Below are 21,898 nucleotides of genomic sequence, written 5' to 3' on the forward strand. Positions count from 1 at the left end.
ATCAGACATACAATTATTCATTATAATATATATATATATATATATATATATATATATATATATATATATCTCACACAATGTAGCTATAATCCTTTTTAATAAGGCTCCTATGTCTAATATCTTGTCTCTTAAGGCGTTGGCTACTGCACACATCTTGGACACTCGACTAATTTACCAGGTTGTGTTTTCCCCAGTGACCTGAAGAGAACGCGATGAGCACATCACATTATGTGCACAGGGGACCCACAATCTGCTTGATCATCAACATTTCTAGTCATGGTGGGACCGCTTCATTGCGAAGGCTTGCCATTTCCTCTAATAGAAATTCACACAGGTTACTTTAATTGGTAAGAATTATCAACAAAATTAGTATGGGGTAACCTCCTAAATATGTTTCTACTCACAGAAAACTCTTACCCAACATCTAGAAGAACACAGATGGACCCCAGGCTGAGCAGATAATAAGAAATGGAGAGTATATATACAGTGCGTGTTTGGCTCTTAGCTTAACTGTGGGTGTGTGTGTGTGTGTGTATATATATATATATATATATATATATATATATATATATATATATATATATATATATATATATACACACACATACACACATTTTTTATATATATATATATATATATATATACTGCTCAAAAAAGGGAACACTAACATACCATTGTGTTTCCTTTATTGTTTGTGCAATTTATATATATATATATATATATATATATATATATATATATATATATATATATAATAAATAAAACCCACAGTTAAGCTAGATGGCAGAGAGCCATCAACAGATTTCACCTCTGAGAATTGTCATGAATTGCTCCATTTTTTCCTTTGCAGTTTTGATCCAGTTCCCCGATGCTCTTACCCCACAGTGGCCCCTTAGCCTCTGGCCCCCATCGGTCCTAGATATTTCCAGGCTGTTGGGGACACTTAATGTCTTAGAATAGACAGAATAGTGATTCCAGGAGTTTCCTTTGAAGTGCACTAATACAGCTCTATTACCTGAACATAGCCTATTGGCATTTTCTTATTCTTTGTCATACCATTAACCCACGGCCTGATCTTGTAGATCCCCGATGTTGGGGTGCTAACAGTTTTTTGTCGTGAGATGTCATTCATTCATTCATTGTCGTGAGATGCAGCCAAAATGTTCTGCAATGGCATTGAGGTTCAGCGTATACAAAGAAATGACATCTTGTGCATTGTGTTCCTGTACTCCTGGACGTCCTAATAGTCTTATGGATGGTACATTTGTCAGATTTGCAAACTTGATCCCCCTTTTTTGCAAACCAAATCCCTGGTAGAGGTCAACCTATACATACAGATCTGTATAAATCTATGTGTAAACACCTTATTAGAAAACCGGCAGCTTCATATACCAAAAAGATTGACATGTTCCCTCTGTGTTGGATATATGAGATTGAGATGGATGTGTGCTCTCTCCTCTCGCTTATCTAGACAGTCTGCTTCATTTCAGATGGATCTAACATGGAGTTGTACCAACAGACGGACCACCCCTCAGTGCGCTAAATCAGAAAAAGAGCCGCTAGATAGAAAAGTCATCATAACTGAGATTCCGCAGTGGATGATACATTTTAATGACTACATGAAAAGATGGTAACAAATAGCGAGCCATAGAGGGAGACCTGGGTCCAGCAGAGAATAACCTCTGTAATGAGAGCCCTAAGGTTTTTTCAAATGTGAACTGCGCTGTCACTTACTCCAGTGATTATACACAAGTGTGTGATACTTCTATAAGTATGACTAGGAAAATATCCCTCCATGTGGACGTTACTACTGTATGTCTAATGCATTTCTAATATATAACATCCCCCCCCCTCCCCAAAAAAAAAGTCACCAGATAACCTTCATCTCTGCAGTCCCATGGAGAAAATGATGGCTGGCATTCGTTCTTCTACTCTGGCTAGCAAATCCTCAATAATACATTGGGGTTTTTTTACAGTCTATCATAACTCTAGCAAGAGATCCCAAAAACGGATAGTCTTGAAACTTAAAGGTGTTGTCTGGTCTTAAAGTGAATTTGTCACCAGGTTTTTGCTAATCTGAGAGCAGCATAACATAGGGGCAGCGATCCTGACTTCAGCTGTGTGTCACTTACTGGGCTGCTTAGTGTAGTTTTGATAAAATCACTGTTTAATCAGCCTTAGATTATCATTACAGGACTACTTGACGTCCTGCCAGGTAGTCCAGCATATTCATGTGCTCTGTATAACTGCTAGACCTGCAGAAGAGGACAGTGATTTTATCAAAATGACAGCAAACAGCTCAGTAAGTGACACATCGCTGGAATCAAGGAGTCTCTGTCTCTACCTTTATGCTGCTCTCAGATGGGGGAGCAAAAACCTAGTCACAGATTCCCTTTATGCCTGCAGTGACTATGCGGCTTGTGATTCCTCATGCACACTGCACAATGTTAGGATTCTCTGGTGTCAGGAATGTGCAGTCATTTAACCCAAAGTATGTGCACTGTGAGGATTCTCCGGTACAATTTGACCCCAAGTATGTGATGCCCATACTACCGGCCATATTTAACTACTGTTTCTGGATTTGATGAATACACTTGTATTGAGTGAGGCTGCGCCCATCTAGTCAGAAAGTGTCCAAGAGTATGGATGTCGCATACTTGGGGTGAATTGATAGTACCGGAGAATCCTCACAGTGCGCAGCCTTGTAGTTTAAAGTGACGGTCAGTATAGATTAGTAATTCAAACCAAGTACTGGCACTCACTGACAGTCATTTGTATAAACCTTCCAATCTGATTGTTTTCCATCTGTCTCCTCCCTTCTCTGATTCTATGAAGCCAAAGCTTTAAAAAAAGGAGAGGGGGGGGGGGATTGATAGAAAAGAAGTAGGTGGGAAGGTGTATATGATTGGCCCCACCACGATGCACCGAGCGTCTGTACAGTGCTAACATGACTTTAAGAAAGGACTTAAGGACTGGACACCCCCTGTAACTGAATGTGCGAGCCCAAATCACCCATATCTCACCCTGTTCTATACAATATACCACTTGTGTTTGTACCATGTATCCATTGAATAGATTAGCCTATGATTAATGTGACCAGCAGATTAAAAGGGCAACATGTAGTCTTCAATTATTGTAATTTTAAGAATAGAAAATATATATATATATATATAATATATATATATATATATATATATATATATATATATATATATATATATATATATATAATATAATATAATATATATACACACACACACACTTAGGATTTTAAGGTGTATGTATACATACACACACAGGATTTTGAGGTGTATGTATACATACATAGGATTTTGAGGTGTATGTATACATACACACACAGGATTTTGAGGTGTATGTATACATACACACAGGATTTTGAGGTGTATGTATACATACATAGGATTTTGAGGTGTATGTATACATACACACAGGATTTTGAGGTGTATGTATACATACACACAGGATTTTTGAGGTGTATGTATACATACACACAGGATTTTGAGGTGTATGTATACACACACAGCACATGATTTTGAGGTAGTTGAAGGATTTCACCAGCACAAAACTCCAGGCATGTTGTACTTTAAAATAAAAACTTCTTTATTTTCTTATCATTAAAAAGTCCATGCTATAGTGTAAGCCCATGTCAGAGAGGACGCGTTTCGAACATCCAGTTCTTATTCAGTCTCAGGATTTTGAGGTGTATGTATACATACATAGGATTTTGAGGTGTATGTATACACACACAGGATTTTGAGGTGTATGTATACACACACACACAGGATTTTGAGATGTATGTATACATACACACACAAACTTCAAAACCTATGAGTAAAATAAATCAAACAATACTAAGATAAGTGAATAAAAATATTAAGTAATGTAAAATGATGAGACTATACTAGACACCATATTTCTTATATTGTATAGATTGATATAACTGATGCTCCTGCTGCCCAATAGTTTGCCCATTCATCTCCTTGATGTCCTCAGTGCACAGGTCTATAATATACAGTGAAATCTGCAGATGACCATCTCATAGCGGAGGCTGATATATGGAGGATATATGGGAAGATGACGTGCACCACAGAATAATGGGGTCTACACCAGGGGTCTGCTGGGGGTGGGGGACGTTCTATATGACGAGCTGCTTTATGGATCATGGACAGAAAATACAAGAGTCACAAGTATTTTTTTTAACATTTGAATTTGAAAATATTTTATTTGAATAGCAAATTGTTACACAGTCGAAACAGTTCTATTGAAGCTCTCTATAAATAGCTAGCGGGTAAGAAAATAATGTATGTAGAAAAGAGATTGCTTCTAGACATATAAGAGCTATCCGTTTACAAGAGCCGTCTGCCCCTTAAAGCACAATGAATGGAAATAGCCATTTGTTTAGGAATGTAGAAAGGCGCAAACCTTCAATGCTTCACTATGTAAGAAAAGGAAGGCAAATAAATAAGAACCGAGAGGTGGCGATCCGGAATGAGACCGAAAATACTCCAAGAAAAGCGGATCAATAAGTCACATCTGTCATTCACATAAATAAATAAAGGAATAAATAAACATAATTAATCATAAAATTAACATATACATTTGGATCTTTGTGTAAGCGCCCGGCAGTGGTGGAGACTGGGCCGTCACTGTGAAGTCATACAAGGCAGGTCATCGTTTCCTCTACAAGTTATCAAGACAAGGCATTTGTGGCTAAAGACTAAATAAACGTCTCCCCTCCCCCATCCTACAACCAAAAAATACAGAGACGGGGTCCGGCGGCATTCAGCAACCGGAATAAAGCTAATCATCATGTCAGGTACAAAGGCAGAAGATGTGGACTCCAGACAGAACATTACAGGAGTGGGCAGAGCTGGCAGGTACACGGTGCCCACCCCACACATGAGCTACACCAAACACAGCGTCTGACCAACACCAGGACGGGCCATCCTACAACAGAAAAGACTACGGCTACGCTCCGGTGCCAGGCCGGGGGCACACACAACACTATCACAGGTTTGCATCACTAGTGATGGCGGGAGGCAGCTCAGCAATAATGTTACCCGATTAAGGCTGGAGGTGCAATGCCAAGTGGTCAGAGTGCAAGGTGCCACCCCGGTGGGCGAGGGGACCGCACCGCCTCCATGTGTCGCTCCACTCAGTGGTCTCTGGAGAACATTATTGCTCTAGTACAGGGACGCTGCCTCCCCTACCAGGTGGGCACAGTCCTTGGTACAGTCACCCATAGTGCTCGCTGCCCGGGCATCAGACTGGCATGTCTGCCTTTAAAGCACAATAACCACATTAATGCACTTCAGCCTGTGTGCGGCGTTCTGGCTGTGTCTTCATTTGGCAGCAAGAGAACAGTAAGTAGAGGTGAAGGGTGGCAGAGCGTGGCAGCGCTGGGGAGGGCGGCAGAGCCGGGGGAGGGCGGCAGAGAGTGGCAGCGCCGGGGGGAGGGTGGCAGAGAGTGGCAGTGCCGGGGGAGGGCGGTAGAGAGTGGCAGCGCTGGGGAGAGGGTGGCAGAGCCGGGGAGGGTGGCAGAGAGTGGCAGCGCTGGGGAGGATGGCAGAGAGTGGCTGCGCCGGGAGAGGGCAGCAGAGAGTGGCTGCGCCGGGGGAGGGCGGCAGAGAGTGGCTGCGCCGGGGGAGGGCGGCAGAGAGTGGCAGTGCCAGGGAGGGTGGTAGAGACTGGCAGCGCTGGGGAGGATGGCAGAGAGTGGCAGCGCCGGGGAGGATGGCAGAGAGTGGCAGCGCTGGGGAGGGCGGCAGAGAGTGGCTGCGTCGGGGAGGGCGGCAGAGAGTGGCAGCGTCGGGGAGGATGGCAGAGAGTGGCAGCGCCGGGGAGGATGGCAGAGAGTGGCTGCGTCGGGGAGGGCGGCAGAGAGTGGCAGCGCCGGGGGAGGGCGGCAGAGAGTGGCAGTGCCGGGGAGGGTGGCAGAGAGTGGCAGCGCCGGGGAGGGCGGCAGAGAGTGGCAGCGCCGGGGAGGGCGGCAGCATGGGTTGTATCAGGAAAGGCACAGTTCTCTCAGGCCACAGTGGTCAGGGCCATAGTTTGGCAGCAGTCCAATGCCAGTAGGTGCCGGCCCGGGATGCCTGGCACCTGTAGTCCCTCTGGAAGGGCAGTGTGGGCAGAGCTGCTCCAGTCTTTGGGCTCAGCAGGCCGGGCGCACCGGCACCTGCAGCAGGATCACCTGCCGGTTCTCGGACGGGTGGCACTTGTTGATGTGGCGGGTGAGGCCGGGCGAGCTGTAGAAGGTGGCCGGGCAGTACTTGCAGGGGAACAGCTGGGCGGAGTGCAGCAGGCGGAGGTGCCGCTCCTGGCCGCTCTTCCCCGGGAACGTCTCCCCGCACACCGGGCACGGGTGGCACTCTGCGGTGCCGCTCAGGTTGATGGCCCCGGGGCTCTTTGCCCTCCGCTCCTCCGGGTACAGCAGCTCCTCGGCGGAGTGGCACAGCAGGTGCTTCCGCAGGTAGGCCTGGCGCCGGAACTTCTTGGCGCACTGCGGGCACTCGTACAGGCCGTCCTCGGAGCCGGACTCGGAGGCGCCGGGGCTCGGGGTGTCGCGGTCGCTGAGCGGCTCGTCCTTGGCGGCGGGGGGCGCTGCGGGGGGCCGCGGCTTGTGCCAGCGGCGGTGTGAGGCCAGGTTGGCCGGGCAGCTGAACACCTTGTCGCACTCGGGGCAGCGGTACTCCACCCGCACGATGCGCGAGCACTTGTGCTGCGCCAGGGAGAAGGGGTCGCTGTACTCCTCCCGGCACAGCTGGCAGATGAACTCCCCCAGCGGCTTGTGGCCGGAGCTGCGCGGCTCCACCGGACCCTCCTTGATCTTCAGCCCCAGCACCGGGGACGTGGTCACCTCGTCCTCGAATGTCAGCTTGCGGATGGCTTTGGTCTTCTTGGCGGCGGGCGGCTTGGTGGCCGGGTGTCCGCTCACCTTGCTCGGGGGCTCGGCTGGGCGCTTCAGGGGGAGCCCGGAGGAGGCGGAGGAGGCAGGCGGCAGGGACCCGGAGGAGCTGAGCTTCAGGTCGGTGGGCACGTACAGCAGCGGCTCCATGGAGGGCACCAGCGCCGGGAAGGACTCTGCGGACACTGGGGAGCCCAGGCTGAAGCTGCGCTCCAGGTAGTCCCGGCTCACCGGGCGGGTCGGGCTGGACAGGGACTGCTGCACGGAGTCGGGGTTCCCGTACTGTCCGGCTGGAGGCTGCCGCGGGCTGCAGGGGGGCGCAGGGGCCGCTCGGTCTGGACTGGCCGGGGCCGGAGATCCTCCTGTTGCCGGACACAGCTCCGGCCGCTGCCCGGACACCGCAGCGATCATCAGCCACTGCCCGCGCTCCTCATCCTCATCCCGGACCCGGTATGACACGGGCGGGGACTTTCTGCTCCTCTTCACCAGGAAGCCTTTAGGCATGGCTGCGGGCGGCGGTGCGGGCACTGTCCGAGGTGCTGCTCTGGCCTCGTCGGCTCTGTCCGAGGTGCTGCACGTTGTGGATCCTCAGCCCCGGGGCCGCCTCCCCTTATAAGCCTGGATGTTCCCGAGCGCACGCCGAGCTGTCAGCGCCGCAACCAATCACAGGCCGGGCCCGGCGGCTGGAGTGCTGCGGGGGGCGGGGCCAGGAGCGAGCGGCAGATGTACCTGAGCCCCGCCCCTCCCCTCCGGCGGCGGCGGCACACGCCCGACCCCGCCCGACCTCACGCCTCGCTGCATCTCAATGGCTGGACACACGTGCCTGCAGGAGGGGGCGAGAGAGGGGGACAGAGGCTGGGGGACGGAGGGCTAGGAGAGAGGGACAGAGGACGAGCAGAGGAGGCTGAAGAGAGGGGGACAGAGGATGGGGGACGGAGGGCTAGGAGACAGGGACAGAGGACGAGCAGAGGAGGCTGAAGAGAGGGGGACAGAGGATGGGGGACGGAGGGCTAGGAGACAGGGACAGAGGACGAGCAGAGGAGGCTGAAGAGAGGGGGACAGAGGCTGGGGGACGGAGGGCTAGGAGAGAGGGACAGAGGACGAGCAGAGGAGGCTGAAGAGAGGGGGACAGAGGCTGGGGGAAGGAGGGCTAAGAGACAGGGACAGAGGACGAGCAGAGGAGGCTGAAGAGAGGGGGACGGAGGGCTAGGAGAGAGGGACAGAGGACGAGCAGAGGAGGCTGAAGAGAGGGGGACAGAGGCTGGGGGAAGGAGGGCTAGGAGAGAGGGACAGAGGACGAGCAGAGGAGGCTGAAGAGAGGGGGACAGAGGCTGGGGGACGGAGGGCTAGGAGAGAGGGACAGAGGACGAGCAGAGGAGGCTGAAGAGAGGGGGACAGAGGCTGGGGGACGGAGGGCTAGGAGAGAGGGACAGAGGACGAGCAGAGGAGGCTGAAGAGAGGGGGACAGAGGCTGGGGGACGGAGGGCTAGGAGAGAGGGACAGAGGACGAGCAGAGGAGGCTGAAGAGAGGGGGACAGAGGCTGAGGGACGGAGGGCTAGGAGAGAGGGACAGAGGACGAGCAGAGGAGGCTGAAGAGAGGGGGGCAGAGGCTGGGGGACGGAGGGCTAGGAGAGAGGGACAGAGGACGAGCAGAGGAGGCTGAAGAGAGGGGGACAGAGGATGGGGGACGGAGGGCTAGGAGAGAGGGACAGAGGACGAGCAGAGGAGGCTGAAGAGAGGGGGACAGAGGCTGGGGGAAGGAGGGCTAGGAGAGAGGGACAGAGGACGAGCAGAGGAGGCTGAAGAGAGGGGGGCAGAGGCTGGGGGACGGAGGGCTAGGAGAGAGGGACAGAGGACGAGCAGAGGAGGCTGAAGAGAGGGGGACAGAGGCTGGGGGACGGAGGGCTAGGAGAGAGGGACAGAGGACGAGCAGAGGAGGGGGACAGAGGCTGGGGGACGGAGGGCTAGGAGAGGGGGACAGAGGACGAACAGAGGAGGCTGAAGAGAGGGGGACAGAGGATGGGGGAAGGAGGGCTAGGAGAGAGGGACAGAGGACGAGCAAAATAGGCTGAAGAGAGGGGGACAGGATGGGGGAAGGAGGGCTAGGAGAGAGGGACAGAGGACGAGCAGAGGAGGCTGAAGAGAGGGGGACAGAGGATGGGGGAAGGAGGGCTAGGAGAGGGGGACAGAGGACGAACAGAGGAGGCTGAAGAGAGGGGGACAGAGGCTGGGGGACAGAGGGCTAGGAGAGAGGGACAGAGGACGAGCAAAATAGGCTGAAGAGAGGGGGGACAGAGGCTGGGGGACGGAGGGCTAGGAGAGAGGGACAGAGGACGAGCAAAATAGGCTGAAGAGAGGGGGGACAGAGGCTGGGGGACGAAGGGCTAGGAGAGAGGGACAGAGGACGAGCAGAGGAGGCTGAAGAGAGGGGGACAGAGGATGGGGGAAGGAGGGCTAGGAGAGGGGGACAGAGGACGAGCAGAGGAGGCTGAAGAGAGGGGGACAGAGGCTGGGGGACGAAGGGCTAGGAGAGAGGGACAGAGGACGAGCAGAGGAGGCTGAAGAGAGGGGGACAGAGGATGGGGGACGGAGGGCTAGGAGACAGGGACAGAGGACGAGCAGAGGAGGCTGAAGAGAGGGGGACAGAGGATGGGGGACGGAGGGCTAGGAGACAGGGACAGAGGACGAGCAGAGGAGGCTGAAGAGAGGGGGACAGAGGCTGAGGGACGGAGGGCTAGGAGAGAGGGACAGAGGACGAGCAGAGGAGGCTGAAGAGAGGGGGACAGAGGCTGGGGGACGGAGGGCTAGGAGAGAGGGACAGAGGACGAGCAGAGGAGGCTGAAGAGAGGGGGACAGAGGCTGGGGGAAGGAGGGCTAAGAGACAGGGACAGAGGACGAGCAGAGGAGGCTGAAGAGAGGGGGACGGAGGGCTAGGAGAGAGGGACAGAGGACGAGCAGAGGAGGCTGAAGAGAGGGGGACAGAGGCTGGGGGAAGGAGGGCTAGGAGAGAGGGACAGAGGACGAGCAGAGGAGGCTGAAGAGAGGGGGACAGAGGCTGGGGGACGGAGGGCTAGGAGAGAGGGACAGAGGACGAGCAGAGGAGGCTGAAGAGAGGGGGACAGAGGCTGGGGGACGGAGGGCTAGGAGAGAGGGACAGAGGACGAGCAGAGGAGGCTGAAGAGAGGGGGACAGAGGCTGGGGGACGGAGGGCTAGGAGAGAGGGACAGAGGACGAGCAGAGGAGGCTGAAGAGAGGGGGACAGAGGCTGAGGGACGGAGGGCTAGGAGAGAGGGACAGAGGACGAGCAGAGGAGGCTGAAGAGAGGGGGGCAGAGGCTGGGGGACGGAGGGCTAGGAGAGAGGGACAGAGGACGAGCAGAGGAGGCTGAAGAGAGGGGGACAGAGGATGGGGGACGGAGGGCTAGGAGAGAGGGACAGAGGACGAGCAGAGGAGGCTGAAGAGAGGGGGACAGAGGCTGGGGGAAGGAGGGCTAGGAGAGAGGGACAGAGGACGAGCAGAGGAGGCTGAAGAGAGGGGGGCAGAGGCTGGGGGACGGAGGGCTAGGAGAGAGGGACAGAGGACGAGCAGAGGAGGCTGAAGAGAGGGGGACAGAGGCTGGGGGACGGAGGGCTAGGAGAGAGGGACAGAGGACGAGCAGAGGAGGGGGACAGAGGCTGGGGGACGGAGGGCTAGGAGAGGGGGACAGAGGACGAACAGAGGAGGCTGAAGAGAGGGGGACAGAGGATGGGGGAAGGAGGGCTAGGAGAGAGGGACAGAGGACGAGCAAAATAGGCTGAAGAGAGGGGGACAGGATGGGGGAAGGAGGGCTAGGAGAGAGGGACAGAGGACGAGCAGAGGAGGCTGAAGAGAGGGGGACAGAGGATGGGGGAAGGAGGGCTAGGAGAGGGGGACAGAGGACGAACAGAGGAGGCTGAAGAGAGGGGGACAGAGGCTGGGGGACAGAGGGCTAGGAGAGAGGGACAGAGGACGAGCAAAATAGGCTGAAGAGAGGGGGGACAGAGGCTGGGGGACGGAGGGCTAGGAGAGAGGGACAGAGGACGAGCAAAATAGGCTGAAGAGAGGGGGGACAGAGGCTGGGGGACGAAGGGCTAGGAGAGAGGGACAGAGGACGAGCAGAGGAGGCTGAAGAGAGGGGGACAGAGGATGGGGGAAGGAGGGCTAGGAGAGGGGGACAGAGGACGAGCAGAGGAGGCTGAAGAGAGGGGGACAGAGGCTGGGGGACGAAGGGCTAGGAGAGAGGGACAGAGGACGAGCAGAGGAGGCTGAAGAGAGGGGGACAGAGGATGGGGGACGGAGGGCTAGGAGACAGGGACAGAGGACGAGCAGAGGAGGCTGAAGAGAGGGGGACAGAGGATGGGGGACGGAGGGCTAGGAGACAGGGACAGAGGACGAGCAGAGGAGGCTGAAGAGAGGGGGACAGAGGCTGAGGGACGGAGGGCTAGGAGAGAGGGACAGAGGACGAGCAGAGGAGGCTGAAGAGAGGGGGACAGAGGCTGGGGGACGGAGGGCTAGGAGAGAGGGACAGAGGACGAGCAGAGGAGGCTGAAGAGAGGGGGACAGAGGCTGGGGGAAGGAGGGCTAAGAGACAGGGACAGAGGACGAGCAGAGGAGGCTGAAGAGAGGGGGACGGAGGGCTAGGAGAGAGGGACAGAGGACGAGCAGAGGAGGCTGAAGAGAGGGGGACAGAGGCTGGGGGAAGGAGGGCTAGGAGAGAGGGACAGAGGACGAGCAGAGGAGGCTGAAGAGAGGGGGACAGAGGCTGGGGGACGGAGGGCTAGGAGAGAGGGACAGAGGACGAGCAGAGGAGGCTGAAGAGAGGGGGACAGAGGCTGGGGGACGGAGGGCTAGGAGAGAGGGACAGAGGACGAGCAGAGGAGGCTGAAGAGAGGGGGACAGAGGCTGGGGGACGGAGGGCTAGGAGAGAGGGACAGAGGACGAGCAGAGGAGGCTGAAGAGAGGGGGACAGAGGCTGAGGGACGGAGGGCTAGGAGAGAGGGACAGAGGACGAGCAGAGGAGGCTGAAGAGAGGGGGGCAGAGGCTGGGGGACGGAGGGCTAGGAGAGAGGGACAGAGGACGAGCAGAGGAGGCTGAAGAGAGGGGGACAGAGGATGGGGGACGGAGGGCTAGGAGAGAGGGACAGAGGACGAGCAGAGGAGGCTGAAGAGAGGGGGACAGAGGCTGGGGGAAGGAGGGCTAGGAGAGAGGGACAGAGGACGAGCAGAGGAGGCTGAAGAGAGGGGGGCAGAGGCTGGGGGACGGAGGGCTAGGAGAGAGGGACAGAGGACGAGCAGAGGAGGCTGAAGAGAGGGGGACAGAGGCTGGGGGACGGAGGGCTAGGAGAGAGGGACAGAGGACGAGCAGAGGAGGGGGACAGAGGCTGGGGGACGGAGGGCTAGGAGAGGGGGACAGAGGACGAACAGAGGAGGCTGAAGAGAGGGGGACAGAGGATGGGGGAAGGAGGGCTAGGAGAGAGGGACAGAGGACGAGCAAAATAGGCTGAAGAGAGGGGGACAGGATGGGGGAAGGAGGGCTAGGAGAGAGGGACAGAGGACGAGCAGAGGAGGCTGAAGAGAGGGGGACAGAGGATGGGGGAAGGAGGGCTAGGAGAGGGGGACAGAGGACGAACAGAGGAGGCTGAAGAGAGGGGGACAGAGGCTGGGGGACAGAGGGCTAGGAGAGAGGGACAGAGGACGAGCAAAATAGGCTGAAGAGAGGGGGGACAGAGGCTGGGGGACGGAGGGCTAGGAGAGAGGGACAGAGGACGAGCAAAATAGGCTGAAGAGAGGGGGGACAGAGGCTGGGGGACGAAGGGCTAGGAGAGAGGGACAGAGGACGAGCAGAGGAGGCTGAAGAGAGGGGGACAGAGGATGGGGGAAGGAGGGCTAGGAGAGGGGGACAGAGGACGAGCAGAGGAGGCTGAAGAGAGGGGGACAGAGGCTGGGGGACGAAGGGCTAGGAGAGAGGGACAGAGGACGAGCAGAGGAGGCTGAAGAGAGGGGGACAGAGGATGGGGGGAAGGAGGGCTAGGAGAGGGGGACAGAGGACGAGCAGAGGAGGCTGAAGAGAGGGGGACAGAGGATGGGGGAAGGAGGGCTAGGAGAAGGGACAGAGGACGAGCAGAGGAGGCTGAAGAAAGGGGGACAGAGGCTGGGAGGGCAAAAAGGGTGTTGGAGAGCAAGGAAACGGGGATGAAGGGCTAAGAGAGAGGTGATGGAGGAAGGCAAAGAGAGGGACGGAGGGCAAGCAGAGGGAGGATGGAAGGTGAGGAGAGGTGGACGAAAGGCTAGGAGAGGGGGATGGAGGGCAAGAAAGTGGGATGAAGGGATTGGAGAGGGGGATGAGAAGAGGGCAAGCAGAGGGGGAAGGAGAGGGGAAATGAAGAGAGGAAGGGCAAGGACAGGTGGGACTGGAAGGAAATTGAGGAGAGGGGGCAAGGGGGATGCGGAAAAGAGGACGAGGAGAGGGAAACAGAGGACGGAAGGAGAGGGGGACCGGAGGACGTGGAAAGGTGGGACAGAAGGAGAGGGGGATGAAGGAGATAAGAGGGCGAGGAGAAGAGGATTTAGGGAGAGGGGAGGAAGGACAGAGGGCAAGTAGAGTGGGGATGAATTTCAGGGAGAAAACGGAGAGCGATGATAGTGGGGATGGAGGAGAGGGGGAACAATGGAGAGGAAGGATTTAGAACGAGGAGAGGGGGGATGGAGGGTGAGGGGAGGAAGGGACAGATGGCGAGCCTAGGAGGGCAAAGAGGGTATGAATGGAGGGCAAGGAAAGGAGTGGGGACAGAGGGTGAGAAGAGAGGGACAGAGGCCAAGGAGAGAGGGGCAGAGAGAAGGGAGGAATAAGAGGAGGAAGGAGGGATAGGAGGGATGGGAGGAGGGGGGATGGAGGGCGAAGAGAGAGGGGAATGGAGGGCAAGGAGAGGTGGGACGGATGTCGAGTAGAAAAGTATGGAGGATGAGAACGTGGACCCTCCCCTAACCACAACCCATGTCCTTTTACAGGGGTGAGAGCTGTAGACCTGATATTGGGGGTGGCCGGTGACGCCTTTGCCCAATAGTACCTGGTATCTGTTCTCAGCCCTAGTTTGATGAGGCTGGGGGGTCCGCGCTCAGGGACTTCAGGGCGATGAGAGGCAACCCGCAGCCAATTGCTCTGCCATCCTCCAATATACCGGCAGACTATTTTTCACTGAGTATATTCAGTGCTGGGGCTCCTTCAGGTGAAGGGATTAAACGTCCTTGTGTGAAGCTGACGCCGCCCGGGCGGTCACTGGCAGCTCACTTATCTTTTACATTGGGACCATGTAATTAATCTCAGCGATCTGTAATTTGGGTCAGAATCGCCGCCTGTCGAGTTCTCCATGGAGCCGCTAGTTATAAGGATGGAAATCTGGACTTGTCCTTTATTAATTACATTGTTCTTAAATGGTATACGGGCGTGAAATGTGCAGAGGAAACATCGACTGTGGTTTCTTGACATAAAATGGACAACTCTGCATACACTTTTGTGATCCTGTATAGATGTATTGTACATATTAGTGTGGGGCGGTACACAAGCATTATATGTGTTAGCGGTAAGTAATGCAGCAGGTGTTACTGCTGGCGGTATAAGGCTGCTTTCACACATCCGTTTTTTGCTGAGCGGCACAATACGGCGCTTTGCAGAAAAAACGCAACCGTTTGTTTTTTTTTGCCGCCGGTTGCGTTTTTTCCCGCATTGTCTTGCATTAGCGCCGTATTGTGCCGCATGGCCTTGCGTTGCGTCCGTTTTTTGCCGGATGCAGCATATTTAGCCCATGCGACGGCCGGATGGAACGTTGCCTGGCACGTTTTTTTTGTGCGGCGAAAAAAACGCATCGCGATGCGGCGCGATTTACAATGCAAGCCTATGGACGCCAGATGCAGCGTCCTGCGGCAAAAATCGCATCCGGCCGCCAGATGCATTTTTTTACACTGTGCATGCTCAGTATCAAGCCGCATCCATCAAAAAACGGACGGGCCACATGGGAAAACTTATGCAACGGATACGGTTTTTTCACCGCATCCGTTGCATAGGTTTTGAGCCGGATTGAGCCGCACTGCAAAAACCGGAGGTGTGAAAGCAGCCTAAGGGGGAAATTTACTCACCGGTTTTTGATAATTGCTAATGTTTTATGAACACTTTCTTGTTAGATTCTAGGAAGAGATTAGTGTCAAACTTTGAAGGTACAAATTGGTATTTACCTTAAATTCTCGGGGTACAATCCCCCATCTACTACTTGGGACAAAGAGTTTGTAGGTTTGGGTGAGGTGCACACGAGGAGGGTGGTGATGGGACTGGGATGGTAAAATTGTTACTGAATTTCTTGAAATTGCCTTTCTCATGTGCAATACTTAATAATCAGGTTAATAATACAATCTTAGGTGTATACCAGTGTATTCTGTACATTTTATCAGCACTGACTGTATTCCGAGTATTGTAAGTATTACTATAAGTATTACTGTACCACCAGCTGTTAGTACGCAGCCTCCCTGGTGGTTATTGTGGGGGATGTATGTATTATAGGCACTAACTGTAAGTATTATGGACAGTAACTGTAGGCATTACATGCTAACGGTAGATATTATAGGCACTAACTAGGTATTATAGGCACTAACAGTAGGTAGTATATGTACTATCTGTAGGTATTATAGATAGTAACTGTAAGTATTATAGGCACTATCTGTAAGTATTATAGGCACTAACTGTAGGTATTATAGGCACTATCTGTAAGTATTATAGGCACTAACTGTAGGTATTATAGGCACTATCTGTAGGTATTTTAGGCATTAACTGTAGGTACTATAGGCAGTAACTAGGTATTATAGGCACTAACTGTAGGTATTATAGGCACTAACTGTAGGTATTATAGGCACTAACTAGGTATTATAGGCACTAACTGTAGGTATTATAGGCACTAACTGTAGGTATTATAGGCACGATCTGTAGGTATTATAGGCATTAACTGTAGGAATAGGCAGTAACTGTAGGTATTATAGGCATTAACTGTAGGTATTATAGGCACTAACTGTAGGTATTATAGGCACTATTTGTAGGTATTATAGGCACTATCTGTAGGTATTATAGGCATTAACTGTAGGTATAGGCACTAACTGTAGGTATTATAGGCACTATCTGTAGGTATTATAGGCATTAACTGTAGGTATAGGCAGTAACTATAGGTATTATAGGCACTAACTGTAGGTATTATAGGCACTATTTGTAGGTGTTATAGGCACTAACTGTAGGTATAGGCAGTAACTATAAGTATTATAGGCACTATCTGTATGACGACTGATGGCAGGATTCTTACAAGTGATGAATGTGGGTGGTTGGCTGCTCTGTATGTGCAGTGTCCGCAGCCCCCCGTGTATACCTGAGTATCGGACCCCGCTGCTCGCTGAGATAAATACGCTTCTCTTTCTCATTTTGTCTTATTTAGAATTTTTCAGATCAAATATCCAGAGTGTGATGAAGACTGATGCCACATGCCGGATCTGTGCCCACCGGTGGCTCTCCTGCTCCAGTCCAGGCTTGTAGACCAGTAAGGTTGGTGTACTGGGGCTGTCACCTCTTCTATCATACAGCTTATTTATTAGCGGTGGATATTACTGAGTCATTATGGTGTTTACTGCTATTTACTACAATGGTTGTTTCCTCCCGTCCTCACTGTGGGCAGTACAGAGAGCTAATAGGCAGGCGCTATAAATAAAGTGTGTGTGGACCCTTTGCCCTTTCACCTCTGGCTATAGGAAATTAACCTCTTGCTATTGAAGAGGGGATTGTGGCCAATCTGCTGTATTTGGAGACACGTGCCTGCAAGAAGGGGGGTGTGCAGGGTGGGACGCAGCCTCCTCTGACCAACTGTCTCTCCATGGACACAAACAAAAAGCCATGTATAGCCGGCCCTGGACACAAAGTCACCAGAGGCCGAGCCACTCTGATCTCACAAAAGCCACCCAGATTGTGGTCATCACATCTCCATCCATCTAATCCCAGACAAAGGGGCCAGGCACAGGTTTATGGCTTTATTGCTGGCTAATTTATCATGTGGGGTGCAGACCTGGAATTTCACTAATACGATCACAATTGTTACCCTTCATTTATTTATTTACTGTAATATGGAATAGGTTTCTAGAGTCGCCCCTGCTATGAGGGGAATCCATCCGATCTGCGCTGCAGCAGCCAAGTGATGGCTCCGATGTGAAGCCCTCCTGGATAAGGGGACATGCTGGTTTTGTGGGTCTGCATTGTCCTGCGTGCGGAGGCAGAGGATGCTGTGCGGAGAGGTGTAGCATTGTACAGTAGCTGGAGGGCTCGGCAGCTGACACTACACAAGAGAAGCAGCAGAGCCCTGCGGGGCAGGTGCAGGATGTGGAGAGATTACATACATCCCTGTACACTGACCAGACACTGGGGGCTGCCTCCGGCCCCCAACTGTACACTCCGGCATGACAGCTCTTACGGGTCCCTTCTCAGCCACTACCACACTGGGGCATTGTTCTGTTCTGTATAACTTCATATAGATATAGCCTTATATTTTATTGTTTGATTTTCAGGTTCCTGACAGTGAAGCAAACTCTTGGGGGCCTGAGAACCAGCGGAGAGCTCCGAGGAAACCTCTTTGTTAGGCCTCTTTCACACGTCAGTGATTCTGGGACGTTTGTGCTTTTTTTAAAACGTACCAGAATCACTGACATACGCAGACCCATTATAATGAATGGGTCTGCTCACACGTCAGTGATTTTTCACTGCACGTGTCTCCGTGCGGTGTACCCGCGTGTCCGTGATTGCTGCACGGAGACATGTCCATTTTTTTCTGGCATCACTGATGTTCCACGGACCACGCAGTGGTGTGGTCCGTGAAACACGTGCCAGAAAAAAACGTGCATTTAAAATAATAAACATTTTAACTCACCCGGCGTCCAGCGATGTCCTCTGCAGCCCGTTCTCCCTGCTGCTTCTAAGCCGGCTGATTACTGTCGCGCATATTCATTATGCGCGACACAGCTGACCCGGAAGCAGCTGCTGCAGGGGTCAGCGCCGGCCGGATGCTGCATCGCGGGAGGATTCAGCACCATGGACAGCGGGAGCGGGCGCAGGTGAGTTGATTTCTAAGTGCATTCACGGGCCACGGAGAACGGAGCCCGGATTGCACTTAGACAACCCACGTGTGCCGAGATTCACGGCACACGCAGGGACATGTGCGTGTTTTACACGCCAGTGAAAAACGTCTGTGTTTTTCACTGACGTGTGAAACGGGCCTTAGTACCCATTTTCCTGCTGTATTGTATGGCACCCAATGTCACCCACTGGTCCTCATGAGTTCACAGACACGCATCTGACTAATGAGTAAAGATCATCTTTGCATGCCCTCCCACAGCACATGTAAGCCAAATGCTTCATCATATTCTCCTGCAAATCAGTAGTATAACATTCTTATCACATGTCACAACAAAATGGGCTATTTACCCTTCTGTGGAGTACTATAAGGGGCTGTCCAGTGCTTTAATATTCATGGCCTATCCTTAGAATAGGTCATCAGTTCTAGATTTTTGGGGGTGCAATAGTCAATCAGCTGTTCCCAACTCCAGCGGCCCCCGGATGTCATCACTTGTGGAGCTGCACACCTCCGTTATTTGCATAGTGGCCACTGCTGGATACTGCACATCCCCTATTAGGATGTACAGGGGCGGACTTGGTTCCCTTGGCTGGAATTTAAGTTCTCTAACGACTATGATCGCCTGCTGACTGTGTTTTTCTAATGTGTTGTGGTCTATCTTTAAGGTACTGCCTTCCTTTTTCACTGTATATCTTAAAAATGGATGGTCCCGTACTATTGATTGAGAGGGACAATTTGACGTGTCGCTTTGTGTGGTAGCCCTCTGCTCTCAAAGTCTGTTTATTTGGCTTTAGGCTGATAGTTTTTTTGTTATGTATGGGTCTGTTTATAAATAAAGAATTAAAAAAAAAAAAGAATGTACAGGGGCGGATCTGCAGTACCCCACTGTGACCACTATGTAGGTGAAAGAGCTCCACAAATGATCATATCCAGCTAGCATCAGAAACAGCTGATTGTTGATGGCTCCACAGATGATCATATCCGGCCAGCATTGAGAACAGCTGATTGTTGATGGCTCTGCAAATGATCACATCTGGCCATCATCGGGAATAAAAAACAAAAAGCAGCACCAAATGTGCACTACAGCACTAAACATTCCAAACTGTACTTATTTTAAAAATTTTGAGATTTTTGGCAAAAAATTGCAATTTCTTGAGCTGCTTCGCCACGTCACGGCAAATCTCATTTGAAGCAGTCCTACACTAAAATATTTTTATAAAATGTGCCATACGGCCTCACATATGAATAGTAGAACTGCTCTTAGCAGCACTCACCTGGTCTATTTCAATCCCGTACCCATGACTGAGTCATGGCTGTGGTCGGGACAGGTCCAAGCAAATGCTGCATGAAGTAAATAGCCTGTGGACAAAGCCTGATGACTTAATGTGAACAGTCACCAACCGCAAAAATCTAGACAGATGGAATACATCCCAAATTGGGGTGCAAAGCAAGGTGGAGGTCAACCACCGACCAATTCAATGAAGAAAAAACAAAAAGCAGCACCAAATGTGCACTACAGCACTAAACATTCCAAACTGTACTTATTTTAAAAAGCACTCACCTGGTCTATTTCAATCCCGTACCCATGACTGAGTCATGGCTGTGGGCGGGACAGGTCCAAGCAAATGCTGCATGAAGTAAATAGCCTGTGGACAAAGCCTGATGACTTAATGTGAACAGTCACCAACCGCAAAAATCTAGACAGATGGAATACATCCCAAATTGGGGTGCAAAGCAAGGTGGAGGTCAACCACCGACCAATTCAATGAAGTGCTGTAGTGCACATTTGGTGCTGCTTTTTGTTTTTTCTTCATTGAATTGGTCGGTGGTTGACCTCCACCTTGCTTTGCACCCCAATTTGGGATGTATTCCATCTGTCTAGATTTTGGCGGTTGGTGACTGTTCACATTAAGTCATCAGGCTTTGTCCACAGGCTATTTACTTCATGCAGCATTTGCTTGGACCTGTCCCGCCCACAGCCATGACTCAGTCATGGGTACGGGATTGAAATAGACCAGGTGAGTGCTGCTAAGAGCAGTTCTACTATTCATATGTGAGGCCGTATGGCACATTTTATAAGAATATTTTAGTGTAGGACTGCTTCAAATGAGATTTGCCGTGACGTGGCGAAGCAGCTCAAGAAATTGCAATTTTTTGCCAAAAATCTCAAAATTTTTAAAATAAGTACAGTTTGGAATGTTTAGTGCTGTAGTGCACATTTGGTGCTGCTTTTTGTTTTTTCTTCATTGAATTGGTCGGTGGTTGACCTCCACCTTGCTTTGCACCCCAATTTGGGATGTATTCCATCTGTCTAGATTTTGGCGGTTGGTGACTGTTCACATTAAGTCATCAGGCTTTGTCCACAGGCTATTTACTTCATGCAGCATTTGCTTGGACCTGTCCCGCCCACAGCCATGACTCAGTCATGGGTACGGGATTGAAATAGACCAGGTGAGTGCTGCTAAGAGCAGTTCTACTATTCATATGTGAGGCCGTATGGCACATTTTATAAGAATATTTTAGTGTAGGACTGCTTCAAATGAGATTTGCCGTGACGTGGCGAAGCAGCTCAAGAAATTGCAATTTTTTGCCAAAAATCTCAAAATTTTTAAAATAAGTACAGTTTGGAATGTTTAGTGCTGTAGTGCACATTTGGTGCTGCTTTTTGTTTTTTCTTCATTGAATTGGTCGGTGGTTGACCTCCACCTTGCTTTGCACCCCAATTTGGGATGTATTCCATCTGTCTAGATTTTGGCGGTTGGTGACTGTTCACATTAAGTCATCAGGCTTTGTCCACAGGCTATTTACTTCATGCAGCATTTGCTTGGACCTGTCCCGCCCACAGCCATGACTCAGTCATGGGTACGGGATTGAAATAGACCAGGTGAGTGCTGCTAAGAGCAGTTCTACTATTCATATGTGAGGCCGTATGGCACATTTTATAAGAATATTTTAGTGTAGGACTGCTTCAAATGAGATTTGCCGTGACGTGGCGAAGCAGCTCAAGAAATTGCAATTTTTTGCCAAAAATCTCAAAATTTTTTAAAATAAGTACAGTTTGGAATGTTTAGTGCTGTAGTGCACATTTGGTGCTGCTTTTTGTTTTTTCATCATCGGGAATAGCTGATTGTTGGCGGTTACGCAAATGATCATATCCAGCCAGCATCAGGAACAGCTGATTGTTGGTGGCTCCGCAAATGATCATATCCAGCCAGCATCGGGAACAGCTGATTGTTGGTGGCTCCGCAAATGATCATATCCAGCCAGCATCGGGAACAGCTGATTGTTGGTGGCCCTGCATATGTCACTCCCACCAATCTGGAATTGATGATTTATCGAAAGGTTAGGACATCAATAAAAGTACCAGACAGCCCCTTTAAGGCTATGCTCACATCTGATTTCACTAAAAAAAACTATGTTGCACTATTTTTTGGCTAAAATCATAGACTGCGTGATGAAAACTTAATAGCCACGGCTATAGTCCATGAGGTCTGCTCTGCGCCATTGTATCCAGTACATGACTGATCATGCGCTGCCAGTATTTGCCTTTTTCTCTTGCATTAATCCTTGTGCAGATGTGAGCCCAGTCTATCCATATGTCTGTACCTACATAATCTGAATAATAGTTTTGCCTTTTTTTTATTATACTTAGATTTCTACTTTTGTTTTCTTCAATATAGTTTCCTTTATAAAGATTGGATACAAGATCTTCATGACAGGCAGGGAATGCAGGGAACCCTCACATCATCTGATGATTCCTATAGATAACACACTATTGATTCACAGCCTTAGGCCTCCTTCACACGT

The 21,898-nt window shown here is 51.5% G+C and overlaps 1 protein-coding gene across 1 annotated transcript; it reads right to left on the reverse strand.

Moving 5' to 3' along the window:
• Positions 1–3,975: 3,975 nt before the first annotated feature.
• On the reverse strand, positions 3,976–7,543 carry INSM1 (INSM transcriptional repressor 1). The gene has a single exon (XM_075339386.1). It carries the CDS (start codon positions 7,427–7,429, stop codon positions 6,173–6,175), a length of 1,257 nt encoding a protein of 418 aa, XP_075195501.1. The 5' UTR covers positions 7,430–7,543; the 3' UTR covers positions 3,976–6,172.
• Between the last annotated feature and the right edge of the window lie 14,355 nt (positions 7,544–21,898).

The sequence above is a fragment of the Anomaloglossus baeobatrachus genome, chromosome 3, assembly GCF_048569485.1.
Source record: "Anomaloglossus baeobatrachus isolate aAnoBae1 chromosome 3, aAnoBae1.hap1, whole genome shotgun sequence".
In the NCBI taxonomy this organism is placed as follows: domain Eukaryota; kingdom Metazoa; phylum Chordata; class Amphibia; order Anura; family Aromobatidae; genus Anomaloglossus; species Anomaloglossus baeobatrachus.

What these genes read in the sequence shown, in the direction of transcription:
- INSM1 (XM_075339386.1), bottom strand. Translation starts at nt 7,429, where the DNA reads ATGCCTAAAGGCTTCCTGGTGAAGAGGAGCAGAAAGTCCCCGCCCGTG.